Source organism: Arachis ipaensis, chromosome B09, assembly GCF_000816755.2.
Source record: "Arachis ipaensis cultivar K30076 chromosome B09, Araip1.1, whole genome shotgun sequence".
Lineage (NCBI taxonomy): Eukaryota > Viridiplantae > Streptophyta > Magnoliopsida > Fabales > Fabaceae > Arachis > Arachis ipaensis.
In genome coordinates, this window is record NC_029793.2 from 33,804,230 (window position 1) to 33,817,195 (window position 12,966).

General features: G+C 35.5%; 2 protein-coding genes across 4 annotated transcripts; one reads left to right on the top strand and one right to left on the bottom strand.

The window, feature by feature from the left end:
• On the top strand, positions 26-6,893 carry LOC107619447. Of its 3 annotated transcripts, none has more exons than XM_016321738.2 (11): positions 26-118; positions 781-939; positions 1,728-2,409; positions 2,527-2,611; positions 3,420-3,507; positions 3,891-4,075; positions 4,248-4,380; positions 4,616-4,752; positions 4,890-4,964; positions 6,343-6,438; positions 6,595-6,893. In XM_016321738.2, the coding sequence occupies exons 2-11, from the start codon at positions 819-821 to the stop codon at positions 6,655-6,657; spliced, it is 1,665 nt and encodes a 554-aa protein (XP_016177224.1). In that variant the 5' UTR covers positions 26-118; positions 781-818; the 3' UTR covers positions 6,658-6,893. The 3 variants fall into 3 exon arrangements, with proteins under 3 accessions (XP_016177224.1, XP_020966731.1, XP_016177225.1); XM_021111072.1 differs by having other exon boundaries at positions 103-165; XM_016321739.2 differs by lacking the exon at positions 26-118 and adding an exon at positions 249-410.
• Positions 9,346-12,660, bottom strand: LOC107615324. Its single transcript, XM_016317406.1, has 4 exons — positions 12,591-12,660; positions 10,596-10,976; positions 9,605-10,397; positions 9,346-9,529 (listed from the first exon to the last, which is right to left on the bottom strand). The coding sequence occupies exons 1-4, from the start codon at positions 12,658-12,660 to the stop codon at positions 9,346-9,348; spliced, it is 1,428 nt and encodes a 475-aa protein (XP_016172892.1).

Below are 12,966 nucleotides of genomic sequence, written 5' to 3' on the forward strand. Positions count from 1 at the left end.
AGATTTAAATTCATGCGTGGGGGGTGGGTGTTGGCCAAGTCAGTGAGAGAGAGATTGATACCATTTACTAACTCCGGATCTTTTTCTATCAAAATTTGGTTCCGCTATTTTCCACTGCGTAAGTTTCCTTTCGCTTCTTCCATTCTCTTGTTTTTTTTTTCTCTCGTAAGTCTCTTTCTTATTTTGCATGGACTGTTTTATTATTACTGGTCATATTTAAAAAGATAATAAAAAATTAGAGAGGGGAGGGGAAGGGGAGATAATTCTACAGAACCTCCTTCTTTGTTTCTTTCTTTTTAAACTATTTTAGGGGTATAAACTTGTCTCCAAAGAGGTTTGGAGCATGGTGTTTATCAAAATCAACGTAATCTAATGAATTCATGTGTTGGTGTCCTTGATCGCTAATCAGTGTAAGAGCATTTTGCCTGAAGAAAATTCTTAGTTTAATGTGAATAATATAAGTATCCAACGCGGTTTAACCTCCGAATTTTGGTTCATAAAACTGTGATTATCATGATCAGAGTGAGAATCTGCATTGTGATCTCTGTTTGAATCAAGTGTACAACGCATTCTTAAACTTTTACGTTCCAAGAGTAACAATGCTGCAAGTTTTACCTGTTTCTACAACAGGCTCTATTTTTCTTTTCTATATAAAATTGAAAAATAGTTTAATGTTGGTTATCACTGATAACCATTATCAAAGTTCAATGACTTTCTCTGACTGAGTTTAATTTAGAATCTTTTAAGGGGTTATCTAACACATTGTTGCTTTGATTACAGTTCTTGACTGGGAGGATTTGGAGAAGACTGTAGTCAAGATGGGAACAAAAATAGACAATGCCATTGGAATGGGGACCTTATGTACCCATGCTTTCTATGATTTAAAGCATGTATCGCCGGCAGTATTTCTATATCTGCTGAAAGAATGTTATTTTTATGGTATGCGTACCTTCTCTATGCAATTTTACTTGTGTGCCAACTGCCAAGTGGTATTACAGGGACTTTCAGATGATGACTGCTACCTGTTTGCTGAAATGCTTCAATTAACCTTGATAATTTGTTTCTCTCATATACTTAGCTAGACTGATTGGCATTTATTTTCCTATGTTTGTACGGTAAACATGTTCAACCCGTCTGAACCCTAGTACTTGAGGCATGTCTCGAGTATCCCCACGTCTAACGTTTCCCTTTTGTGCTGCAAATATCCATCATAGGCCATCATAGGATTTTTAGTGATACTCTTTCTGTCATGTCCAAAGATTAATTATCCAAGCTCTCATTCTTCCACTTCTCATAGGAAGGTTATGCGTGGGGCAGGGGAATGTTGTGATATGCAATTATCCAGTTTTTCTTTTGACTTTACATGTATGATGGCTTTTTTAATCTGTCATTGCCCATGTGTTTAAAGTGTTCACATTAGATCATAAAGTTTCTGAAAGTCATAAACAAGGGTGCACAAGAACAGGAAGGTGATTGTTTTGAAGTGCTGTAACTGAACATTTGTCTGAATCCAATATTTTATAATTTCAGATATAGGAGGTGTTGATAAAGTTTGTTGGCTACTTTTAAATAAGTAGGAGAATTTCTTTATAATAATAACAAGTTAGCAAACATCTTTGTTGCAGTTGCATTTGATTATTCATTTGATTTCATGTGGTTCTGTCTCATCAACATACATTGTTTTACTTACACTTCAACTTTGTTTCAATTCTAATGAAATTGCATAGGAACATGTAAGGCGACAGCAAAGTTCCGAGCACTTCAGTATCAAGTATGTCTTGTGCTCCAAAATGATCCAAAGCCTGGACCAGCAACTTTTACTGTTCAATGCCTATACTTGGCTCCTCTATTTGAAGATGATAGTCATGGATTTACCCATTTAATTATATCTGCTTTCCGCCGCTTTTTGAAAAGATCAAATACTTTGGAGGACTCCTTGGAAGTGAAAGATTTGGCTGCCCATCTAATTGTTGATATTATTAGGGGCCAGATCTTTCATGATGAAAAGATTGTCATGAAACTATTGGAGACTTTTGATGTAAAATTATCAAATTTTGAGAAAGCAATGTGCCCAATTAAAGAAAATGATGGTGTAAGTTGTGGTACGGCAAAAGAATTTGTTGAGCGGTATATTGTTGAACTACTAGAATCCCAGCAGTATGTAATAGCTGTCGCTTTAATGGAGCATTTCTCTATCAGTCATTATGGCCAGTCATTTCTCCTAGATATGATAAAGAGCAAACAATACAAAGCAGCAGAGAAGTGGGCGACGTATATGGGGAAGCCAATGCTATGCACCCTTATTGAGGAGTTCGTTGAGAAGAACATGCTAAAGGATGCATATGAGATTATCAAGAAAAATAATTTAAAGCAGGATTTCCCGGATGTATACAAAAGGTGTAAGGAAAGGTTAGTGTATTTTACCTCAGCGGCTGTCTGATTTGTTGAAATCATAATAGATACAATTCCACCTCCCCTTTTCCTTTTTTTTATTTTCATTTATAAGATTACCGCATTGATTTGTAGCTCGCTAAAGAACCTAGCTGAGAAAGGATGTTGGGATGTTGCTGAGGCAAGAATAAATAATGATAGACAGCTTATGGAATATTTGGTGAGTAATTATCGTTATCTTTTGCACAATGACTGTCATTCTACGTGCATACTTAAACAAGTATATACAGCTGGAGATTGTGCATAGAGTAAAGCTTTACTTTTGTTTTAAACTATCTCATTGTCAGTCTTCTTGTACTACATGGTGTCAACATTTTGTTACTGCAAACGTAAACTCGAATTTTTATTGCTTCCTATTTTGATTTTCTTGTCTATGGGCTCTTAGAGAACCTATTTCTTATTCTCCATTAGTTGCATGGTGCTTATCAGCAATCCTGGTTGGACAACGTCCTTGTGTGTCTTACTTAGCCAAAATATGAATTTCATTTTTTTAAGTTTATTTTTTACCAGTTCTACAGCTTACATGTATATCAGTACATATGTGCCTCGATTTCATCTTCGTGCTACCCAACACGGAAACTATTTGAATTGATTATGGTGGAATAGTGGATATAATGAACAAAATATGTTGAATATCTTGAAACTGGAGTGAGGACACAGAGGTTGATGATTTCTGTTCCTGATGTTGATGTCTGATTGAGTTGACTTGAACAGTGTGAGGTGCTCACGAGGCTATGAAGCCTGGAAGTGACCAAGTAACTTTGCTTGAAGGAAGTATTATTATTGCATCAAATGCATAATTGAAAATTATTACAGTTTTATGCTAAAATAGTTGTGGAGCGTATAGATATTATTTACTAATTTTCCATTGCAATATCTTAGTTCTTTCTTGACATATTCTTAGCCGTTATTGGCCCAGTGAGTTCTTGAAAGATTGTGTTGTAATGGTTAGCATTTATCTTTTCAAGGTTTATTTGGCAATGGAAGCTGGTTACACAGAGAAAGTTGATGAATTATGCCAACGATACTCCCTTGACAGGTTTTTGGATATCAAACGTAAGCCATTTCAATTCTGAGCTTGGAGCTTGAAAAAACTTGTTAAAAAAGAGGTGTAAAAAAGGGACTTCCATTTTATTCCTCAGTCTTGGAAGGAACAATTTGATCGGTGGTATAGAGTTAAACTGTTTGGGCTGCAGTATTGCTAACCTGTTTAGCCAGCTATGGAGTAAGTGCAGCCCATTTTTTATTGTTAATTAGGCTGTGCCGACCTGTTTGACACACCTACCTTTGTGGATTGTTCTGCACATGCTGGAGCTTTTGTTATCAGCTCATGGTTGATGTTATTGCTATTTTGTTTAATTTACATGATTGTTATGTAGAATGTCAAATATCTGCAATGTTATCCTCAGATGACAAACACTATATCTTTTGTCTTTTAGTACCTGAAACAACTATACAAGAAGGGCGTTATTTGCATCTTGATGAACTACTAGTTGAAGACATCATTTGGGTTGATGAAGTTGAAGGTTTGCTTGATGCAACAAGTCATATAGATGGTTTTAAAGTTGTCGGTCTTGATTGTGAATGGAAACCTAATTATGTAAAAGGCAGCAAGCCAAATAAGGTAAATTAAATTGATCTTTCTGATGGATTAGTGTTTCTCCATGCATTTTCCGTTTTCCCCCATTTATTTGAATCATATGAAATTAGTTGTTAGGATCTCTAGCCTTCCAAGTCTCAAAGGTGAAACTCTTGATTATCCTGTTTTCCTTTCTCCATCAATTCTCTTTTTTCAGGTCTCAATCATGCAAATTGCATCTGAAAAGAAGGCTTTCATCTTTGATCTGATAAAGTTACATAGCGAGGTGCCTGACACTTTAGACGATTGTCTAACACACATTTTGATGTCACCTAGAATTCTAAAACTTGGTAAGAAAATGTTAAAATTCATTAGTCTTGTGAATGTATCAACCAAAAAATACTTTTGGTGAACATTTAACGCTAATTTTTTGTGCCATTATTATTTTAACTTGAATGAGCAAGCGGCTATCAATAGCTAGTATGGTCATGTTATGCTTCATAGTGGCTCAAACGCTTATGCTGCTTTGAATGTCTTTACTGGTAACCATTAGTCCATTACTCCTCCGTGGCTTATGTTTTTCAGGGTATAATTTCCAATGTGATACAAGGCAACTTGCTCAGTCATATCCAGAATTGAAATGCTTCAAGAACTACGAACTGTTATTGGACATTCAGAATATTTTTAAAGAACCTCGGGGTGGTTTGGCCAGGTTAACGGAGGTACTGTACATGTGAATGCCCTTTTGGTGTCTCAGGTCTTTCTTTTATGCACTTAACACTTGTGGGGGGTAATCTTTGAAACACTCGATTCTTTTTGTCATGGCTTATTTTGACACAGCTTGTATCTTTTATATCAGAAAATACTGGGAGCTAGTCTAAACAAGACAAGACGAAACAGCAACTGGGAGCAAAGACCTTTAACTCCAAATCAAGTAATGCTAATTTCTCCGTTCCTCTTTGTTATTCATTTAAAGCCTTTCATCTTCGTTGCGCCCTGTTATGAATCATGTCTGAAGTCAGTCCTTTTAATTTGGAAAAATATTTTTTGAACACCAAACTCCTCGAATATTGAGCTAAAACTCACTTTATCATTTATGGATGAGAAATTATTTAGGGTTTGGTTACTATTTTTATCTACTTAACATGTGCTTTAAGAACACTCGTTAACATATTACAATTATTTATCCTCTTGATTAATTCTCCTAAACATCTTCCTACATCAATCATTATTAAATGGAGAAGTTCTTTCAAGACATTGATTGTATCTATTTTTTTTTTCATTCATTTACTAGTATTTAGGAGGATGTTTAACAAGATTACTAGCACAAAGCATGTATGTTGCACACACGAGCCTATAAAGTTTGTCGAAATCAAATTGTTTTATGTCTCAAGCACAAAAGTAGACAGAATAACAAATAAAAAGCATAGTATAACAAACTAAAAGCTGTAAAAATTTTAGATGCAAAACAGTGCCTTCATAGAACATGTGTCGATTCCTAAATTAACATTTTGAAAATACGTTTGAACTTTGAACTGAAAAAAAGAGTTAGAGCTTTATGAAATTAATGAGTTTGGCATCTGTCTCTAGTTATAAAAGGATTTGGAATAAAAATAGATGCTTAAGCTCAAATGTTTACCACTGAATTAGACACATTATAATCTACAGAACACATAATATATACGAAGTTGCATAAGACAATAGGATAAAGAATTATCAACACACAACTTTTAGCATGGGACCGATATGCTAAAATAGTCATTAACCCAAATTTAATTGTAACTGATAAAGCAAAAAGAACTTATTTGAGTGGGGTAATAACTTGTTACTATAATTCAAAGAGGAAGAATTTAAATTTTATAATATGAAAAGGGCTTTTATGTACCTCACTATATCAAAGATATAGTTGTTATATGAAAACTGAAATAGGAAGATACTTTCTACTCAAGGAAGAGAATAAAGGAAATTATGAAAATAGTCTTCACTTAATTAATGCCATAGCTATTTAATTTTCCGAAATAATGAATGCAACTAAGTTTAAAGTTACTTTAAACTGCTCAATTTTTCCTTTCTTTTTTTTCTTTAAACGTCATTGGGAAGGAGAAACAAATTTTATCACATATTACGAAGGAAATCAACACTTAAAGTTAAAACTCTTATTTTCCAACCTTGCATTTAACTTTGGTGTCAATAAGCACCCACATTTTAGTGTACAAATAACACGATGCATCTTCTGTTTAAAGTTCTATAATCTGTTTGAAGTTTAAATGGAGTCATTTATTTAATAATCTAATACGGTTTTATATGTGCAGCTAGAATATGCTGCCCTGGATGCTGTTGTGCTTGTTCATATTTTCCACCATCTTTCTGGTCAAGGAAATGGTAAATTTGAGTGGAAGTCCCATATAGTGAGTAAATAATACCACCTTTCTCAATTGCATATTCTCTTTTCCAATTATTATGACATTTTCTTGTATAACATTGGCTTTTGTAAAAGTTTTCCTTTTGTAAGAATACCCTCGTTTGTATGTGGCTAATGATAAATGTTTCTAACTGCCTTCAAGGTGTCTCATTCTGAAACCAACAAGAAATCCAAGAAGAATTCATCAAGAGTTGAACAGACTTAGATTCAGAACAAGAAGCATTGATCTTGAACTTCCCATTGTCTATATTTTCCTTTTGCATGCAACAATTAGGGTCTTTTGTAAATATTTACAGGAAATGTTCCCTCACAGTAATTGGCATACATGATACATGGCTTCTGTGTAACTATGCCATTTCTTTCTATGCTCAGATCTGGCGACTTTATTAACATTAATTTTTTTGTTGATATTTTATAAATGAGATCATGATTTTAGGATTAGATTAAGGGTCGGTATGGGTAAACAACTTAATTAAGTTCTTTTAAAAAAAGAGCTTAAAACATAAGGACTTATATTATAAATGCGTTATTTTGTGTTTGGAAAGTTATCATAGAAATACTCATCTTAAAATTGTATTTAAATAGGAGCGATAAAATAGCTTTTGAGAATCAGAGAAGTCAAATTTTTTTACTTTTTCAAAAGCTCTTAAACAACTTTTCAAAAAGTTAAAAACATATTTAAAAAAATATACCAAATACTATTAGTGTGACTTTTCATAAGTCAAAAGTCTAAAAAAGTAGCTTTTGAAATTTTTCAAACAGACTCTAAGAATTTGACATGTAGAGTGTTAAACTTGATTCTAGATTATTGAGATTTTCTTTAATTTTTTCATACTTAAATTATGTGGAACTTCAATATTTCACGCAATTACGCATATTAATAGTCCAACTTCTCAATAGCTTGATTCGTTAGGAAGCCTAAAACCTTAGAATTTAGATCGAAAAAGTTGGTAAAGTAATAAAATAAAAGATTAATCACCATTCATTTTATAATTTTCATGAAATATCTAGTAATATTATTATTAAGAATATGTTTCTTAGGAATAATGTTATCAAATATATATTATTATCATGTTTGATTTGTAAAAATAAAATCAATGAAACATTGATATATATTTAGAAATGTGGTAGTTTTTTGTCTGGTCAAGTTTGTTGTCTTTAGGTATTTTGTATAATTTATCAAAAATATCCGTAAGAATTGAAGTTAAAACATTATTGACCAAATTTACTAAGTACATATAAAAAACGATTGCATATAAATATAATACAATATAAATGCAATATTGTTTTTTATGTTAATTTTTTTACAATAATTGCACTCCAAAATTATACCTTATTTAATTGTTTGAGGCTATATGATTTACAAATTTCAGTATTTTGTAACGATTTACGTATAAAAAAAATAAAAATATAATCGAATTTTAATTAGGACATTTTAGGACAATTTACTAAAATAAAATATTTGAGCTTCAATTTTATCGAAATACAACTTTTGTAAAGTGGAAACCAAAATACTACTTTCTAGTAATCTATGTAAACTGCGAGAGGCATCCCATGGATTCAAAGTATACATAAACCGCGGTAGGGGCCGGGTCTCGCGGTTTATGTTGAGAGGAAAAATGGCCAGAAATCACGGTAGGGGTCCCACGGTTTCTGTGTAAAGATGAAACATGCATAAACCGCGAAGGGGTCCAGTGGTTTATGCTCTACCGTAAATACGCGAAAGGGAGTCGCGGATTATTCATTTTGAGCGTAAATTGAAATTGTTAGAGAGTGAAAGGGACGTTTTTTAGAGAGAAGGGAAGAGGAAAATTTGGTGGGGAGAACCACTTTTCTGGGGCCGGGACCATGGCGGACGAACATAGTTTTTACCAGCCCAACGGCGTTGCGCACATAGCCGGCAACATCGACGAAGAGGTAAGTTTGTAGTTTTTTATTTGTTATATTTCATATATCATTAAATGTAGTGTTTGGGTTTGGTAGTTAGAACACATAATTTAGGATTGGCCAGTTTAGGATTTCAAAGTTACAATGTCAAATTTATAAATAGGATCAAATGTAAGTTTTAAAATTCTAACTTTTAAACATATAAGTTTAAATTCAAGTGTTATAGTTTTAGTTGTTAGGGTTTTTAAAATATAATATTTAAATTTTGTACGTTGAACCTAATGATTGTATTTTCCATTCCTAAATTTTAAGATTATAAGTTTTGTAGTTTGGCTTTCTAAATTTAAGATTTAAATTGTGAAATCATAAGTTTAGTTTTTGTTTATTTTAATCTAAAGATTTGAGTGTTATATTTAATCTTTATTTATTTGTATTTAAAATGATAAGTTTAGTATCTATTTCGGGTTAAACTTGTTTAGTATCTATGGGTTAAAATTATCAGTGATGGAATTTAAACTGATTTTGTTCATGTCTCTCACATTCTACGTCCAAGTAGGTGTATTTATAGTGTCTGGAGGCAACAGAACATGCCTCTGCATGACAGGATCATACCATATCTGGAGAGGGTCGGTAGGAGTCGTCTCAGCCACAGTATACTCAGACTGATGTCTGTCAAACAAAGTAACAGTGAAGCACCTCGAGTCTCTCAAGTTGCGCTCTATCGCCTTTACCAGTGCCTGGCAAAACTGTTGGCCAGATCCTAACTGCGCCTCTGTAGTCTATCCTAGGATGACAAAAAGCTCTGCCAGCCTCCCATATGTGGACTTCACTAGTGCAGTGATCGGCAGATTCTGTTTCCCCTTTAATACAGAATTTACACACTCAGATATATTTGTCGTCATGTGGCCAAACCGTCTACCTCCATCCTAGTGTTGGTCCACTTATCATACTCCAATCGGTTGGCCCAATCACACATGGCCGGATTCTCAGTCCTCATAATATCAAACTAATAGTCAAACTCTGCCTCAGTCTTGGCGTATGCTGCATTCACTAGTAGCCGCCGCGCATCCTGATCCTTGAAACTGAGGGCAAAGTTAGTGGCAACGTGTTGAATGAAATACACTCGATATGCATGAGGCGGTAGCCATGCACTGTCAGTTGCCTCCAGTGCAGCTTTAATGCCATTGTGCCTGTTAGAAATCACCAGAATGCCTTCTTGTGGGGTCACATGTTAACGCAAGTGGGATAAGAAAAAAGCCCAAGACTCCGCATTCTCCCCTGCCATAAGTGCAAAGGCAACGGGCAAGATATTCGAGTTTCCATATTGCACGATTGCCAGGAGCAAATTCCTGCCATACTTCCCATACAGATGAGTCCCGTCAATGCTAACTAGTGGCTTGCAATGCCTAAATGCCTCAATGCATGGAGGGAATGTCCAGAAAATACGATGAAAGTACCTCGTAGACTCATCAACGTGATCACCAACACGCACCGGAGAAGTATTCAACAATGCCACAGTTCCTTCCATCGTGGCTTGTACCCCTAGGATCCAACGTGGCAACTCGGCGTATGACTCTTTCCAATCCCCATATATTTGTGCAACTGCCTTCTGTTTTGCCATCCACACCTTTCTATAACTAAGCCTGAATCCATAGGTTGCCTCAGTAGCTTCTTGCAACACCTTTATCGTAACCGCTGCATCCGCCCTAACCAACGAAAAGATCCTCGCACAAATGACGTGGTGATCGAGCTGTCGGTGGTCGCTCGAAATCGAAGTGGCCAAGCAAGTGTGAGGTCCGCTGTACCTTCTAACCTCCCAATTAACCTTACGCTGCCGAAGTGTGATGCGAATCAACCACGTGCAGCCGTTCCCAAACTCATTGCATCTCCCATGAAACTTCAGATGATCTGACTCCATCACCCGATACTGAACTCCACGACGGATGCTATAATCCTTAACACTCAACACAGCTTCCTCCTTAGTCTGGAAAGATTGGACAATCTGAAATTCTCCAGAAGGATTTCCCTCGTGTAATCCCTGGCCTCCAAAGGTGGGATCTATGTTCGGTTGCTAGCCGATTGCTTCCAAGTTCACTGTCGAGAAATGTGGCGGTTGTTAGCCTGACCCAGAACTGGATGGCCCCTGACATGCTGGTGGGGTCCTGGGAGTATCCTCCTCACTGTCCCCCAATATGTGATCTGGCTCATCGTCCAGATCATCCTCTCGCATCACATTCTAAACATGATCCGACTTACCCTCACCAAAAAGAGCAGGAATCAAACCAGGTGACCTAGCTGCCATTGGTGGAACAGATAGAGGTTCAACCAAAAGACCACCAGCTGCAACGACAGGCATCGAAGTTGAGGCACCCCCCACCATCATCGACTGAGGATTCGGTGCTGATGCACCAGAACTGTCGACACCATCTTCCAACTTGGCATACAGCTCGTGTATTCTCACCTCCAAAAAACTGCGCCGACAATAAAATAAAACCTGCATATCTTCGTTCGACCCTATCACAAATGTTTTATACTGCACACCAGTAGACACAACTGCAATCGGAATCTTGTAGAACACCTTCCTTACCCACTTGGACCCACACAACCCTACCTTTTGCAATATGCTCGTCTTTAGTTCTAACAAAGTATTTGTCGAACGGATAAAAATACTAACCAATTCTTTGTCAGTAAACTTAACACCGTGCCTTTTGATTTTTTTTTTTTTTTAATTTTTCCAGAGCAGTGGACTAGGACCAAAAAACTCTCCTCACTCATTTGTGAAGATGTGAAAATGACTCTCTACCATTGCACCACTTCCCCTTGGTGGGTATTTATAGGCAAAGTAGGTGCAGGCATAAACCGCTGGATCCCTGTCGCAGTTTATGCCTATTTGCATCCTCCACAGAAACCGCGAGACCCCTACCGCGGTTTCTGGCCTAATTTTGTTTCAACGTAAACCGCTGGAGGGGTGCAGCGGTTTATGTATACTTTGAATCTGTAGGATCCCTCTCGCGGTTTACATAGATTACTAGAAAGTTATATTTTAGTATCCATTTTGCAAAAGTTATATTTCAGTAATATTGAAGCTCAAATATTTTATTTTGGTAAATTATCCGACATTTTATGTAATATTAGAAGCTAAATTATTTATTTGTGTGATTTACTCTTAAAAAAATACTTATTTGCATTTCTCTAAATACTTTAGATACTAGCATATTTAAACTTAATAAACTAATTTAATTTTGATACTGATAATGTAAACAAGTTTATATAACTATTTAATCATATTCATACATTTAAATAATATTTTAAATAATAAATTTAATAAATTAATTATTTTGTTAATGTAATAATACAAATTAATTATTTGTGTAATTTTTTTACAATAATAGTGGTATAAAATTAAATTCTTAATACATATTGTTTCGAGGTTTACCTGAAACTGAAGTAAATTGGGTTTGAATGTGAGTTTCATATTCCTTATAATGAATGTTTGGATGTCTTTTCCAACTAAGCGAAGCCGTCCGAAGTCTTTGAGTGAGGTTGGTGGGTGATACTTGCAAAGGACTCTGATGCCTAAGTTATTAAGGGTTTAAGCAGGTTTTTTGTGAATTGGGTTCATGAAATACCTGTGTGTGATGGGGGTATTTATACAATTAGAGTGATGGTCTGACTATCACTTTGTAACTTTTCCACCTATAATAATGGGTGATTATTTTCCTTGTATTTAGGGGCTATTGAGATCCCATATTTGAAATAGTGGGCGAGTTTGTAGGGATACAGGTCAGTGTAGTTGAGATTTTATTGCTGCACAAGTTGGGTCGAGTGTGTGGATCGAGAGACCCGCTCCTTGCTCAGATCGGTGGATAAGAAAGGATCTCTTGGACCTTTCTCTTTTATATACTATGTTTGTTCACTTTGGGCTTAGCTTCAATACTGGGTTAGGGTATGAACAGTGCTCCTGCTCGAAGTCGACTTTACGTAAGTCGGACTCGAGCAATTAGGTAGGTAAATCATGATGGCATTTGTATTCTAAACAAGTCGTACAGTTTAGTACTCGAATCTGATCATTCTATAGGTCGGTTTCACAACATGATTTTAATTGAGGAGGTTGGTTGACTTGACGTGATTTTGATTAATGTGACATTTTGCATTTAGTAACTGCTGGCGCGCCTTTTCAGTTTTCTTGGTAACTATGCATAGAATTTAAAACAAGGTTAAATTACCAATGCACATGATTTCGGGGCTTACCTTGCTCCCAAGTGGTGCTATCATTACCAATGAAGATGACACTGCTGGAGATTCTATGATCGTTGGCCATGTTTATGGCCTCTGTTTCTATTAGAAATCCAAAAGTTACTTGAATGTGATTATTGAAAATAATCTGACCTTTAGTGTGTCATGTTGTCTGACTTGTAGTATTTTACATGGCTAGTTATTTTCTTTGATAGGTGTACGATCTGTATGTATCTTCAATAGTTTAAATTATGCCTTCTAATATTTTTGCCGAGTTAGATTGGGTAGACAACACAGTATTAGCAACTATGTCTGTAATGGATATGAAAATCTTAGAAAATTTTTAGCTTAAGCACCTTATCTCTAAAATTCAAGAAGATGATGAGAAGTA